This window comes from Silene latifolia, unplaced genomic scaffold (genome assembly GCF_048544455.1).
Source record: "Silene latifolia isolate original U9 population unplaced genomic scaffold, ASM4854445v1 scaffold_414, whole genome shotgun sequence".
NCBI classification, from domain to species: Eukaryota; Viridiplantae; Streptophyta; class Magnoliopsida; order Caryophyllales; family Caryophyllaceae; genus Silene; species Silene latifolia.
Window position 1 is genome coordinate 64805 of NW_027413337.1, and position 2144 is coordinate 66948.

The 2144-nt window shown below is 43.1% G+C and overlaps 1 protein-coding gene across 1 annotated transcript; it reads right to left on the bottom strand.

The window, feature by feature from the left end:
* Positions 1-803: 803 nt before the first annotated feature.
* On the bottom strand, positions 804-1748 carry LOC141639486 (uncharacterized). The gene has a single exon (XM_074448598.1). It carries the CDS (start codon positions 1746-1748, stop codon positions 804-806), a length of 945 nt encoding a protein of 314 aa, XP_074304699.1.
* Positions 1749-2144: the final 396 nt, after the last annotated feature.

The window sequence follows — 2144 nt, forward strand, 5'->3', positions numbered from 1 at the left end:
CTTAATCCCTCTTTTCGACATTATATGCCCTAGCACGATGCCACTACTCACCATTAAATGACACTTTTCAGAATTTAATATGAGATGAGAGTCTATACACCGTGTTAGGTCCATAGCGAGGTGGTCTAGACACGACTCAAAGGAGTCTCCATGGATGGTGAAGTCATCCATGAAGACTTCTAAAATACGCTCCACATAGTCCGAGAAAATGCTCATCATGCAACGTTGGAAAGTTCCGGGGGCGTTGCACAATCCAAAGGGCATACGTCGGTAAGCATAAGTGCCAAATGGGCAAGTAAAAGTTGTTTTGGATTGGTCCTCCGGGTGAATGGGGATTTGAAAATACCCGGAGTACCCATCCAAAAAACAATAATACTCTTTCCCACCCAACCTTTCTAGCATTTGATCTAGAAAGGGTAGGGGGAAATGGTCCTTCAAAGTGACTTGGTTTAGGCGCCGGTAGTCAATACATACCCACCATCCGGTTTGTAAACGGGTGGGGATCAATGCCCCTTGGGTGTTTTTGACTACCGTCACCCCTCCTTTCTTTGGCACAACTTGAGTAGGACTTACCCATTGAGAGTCACTAATTGGAAAGATAATACCATTTGTCAAAGCTTGATAACTTCTTCCTTGACAACTTCCATCATAGGTGGGTTAAGCCTTCTTTGCGGTTGCCGGACGGGCCATGCATCCTTTTCCAATCTAATCTTGTGCATGCAAGTACTTGGGCTTATCCCATTAATATCCGCGATGCTCTACCCAAATGCTCCCTTGTACTCTTTAAGCATACTCACCAACCTTTATTCTTTATCCAATTTGAGTTTGTTGGAAATGATGAGGGGAAGGGTGTCATCTTTCCCAAGGAAAATGTATTTGAGGTGAGTCGGAAGTGCTTTTAGATCGCTTTTGGGAGTTTTGATTGTAGAGGGTAGTGGTCTTTCCAAAGATGCAACTAGGATGAGGAAGGGGTCAAATGTTAGGGAACCATAGAAGGCAAAAACTTTAGCTGGGGCAGGGATGTCCCGCAGGCTCCGGTACCCACCGCAGGCTCCGGTGTATGTGGGCCGAAGGCTCCGGTGGAGGTCTGGAAGTTTTGCTCGATCTTCCTTTGGATGGTCTTCCTTCTCTAACTCCTCTAGGCTTTCCTTCACATCTTGAGACAACACTACACGTAAACCTTCGTGTTCCAAATCATAAGTAAGGGCAACCTCAAGAGGGTCCCTTTGACACAATCTATAAACTTGAGAGACAATTGGTTCAATTATATTTAAGAAGTAGCATGAATGTGCATCGTCGGGATGTTTCATTGCATCGTATATGTTGTATGTGAGCTTCTTTCCGTCAAACTCCATGGTTAGGTTCCCATTAGACACGTCAATCTTAGTTTTAGAGGTTTTCATGAAAGGCCATCCTAAAAGGATCGGAGTGGGCCTCGAATCGACTTCCATGTCAAGAACATAGAAGTCGGCCGGAAAAGTTAAATGATCTACCTTTACTAACACATCCTCCACCATTCCTTTGGGATAAATGTTTGAGCGATCCACAAGTTGGATCACTACATCGATTTTCAACAAGGGTGGGAGTCCTAAAGTCTCATAAAGATTATAGGGCATTACATTAATTGACGCTCCTAGGTCTAATATGGCATGGGTGAAATCTTTCTCCCCAATAGAGCAAGGTATAGTGAACATCTCCGGATCGCCACACTTCTTAGGAACTGATTTTTTTGAAAATGGCGGAGACATTTTCACTCACCTTTACTCTTTGGGTTCCCTGTTTTGAGTTTCTCCTAGGTGTGTACAAAGTTCCTTGAGGAACTTTGCGTATCTTAGAACACCTTTTAAAAGATTTAGTAAGGGAATGTTCACTTCACACTTTCTAAAAGTTTCATAGAGATCCTCATCTCTTTCAAACCTCTTAGAATGTGTGAGAGCATGAGGGAAATGTACCTCAATGACATGTTCTCTCACGATCTCTTCAACATTGTCCTTTGTGGTGTTGTTGTCTTTGTCTTCTTTGTCCAGTATCAATGGACTCTTCAATTCATCTCCACTGGCTTTTGATGATGACCCTTTTTCTTTCTCAATCACAAGCTCTTCTTCTACTTGTTCTTCAATGTGAATGACCCTCTCATTTGACTT

Excerpts from the sequence above, each read along its gene's own strand:
- LOC141639486 (XM_074448598.1), bottom strand. The coding sequence starts at position 1,748 with ATGTCTCCGCCATTTTCAAAAAAATCAGTTCCTAAGAAGTGTGGCGAT.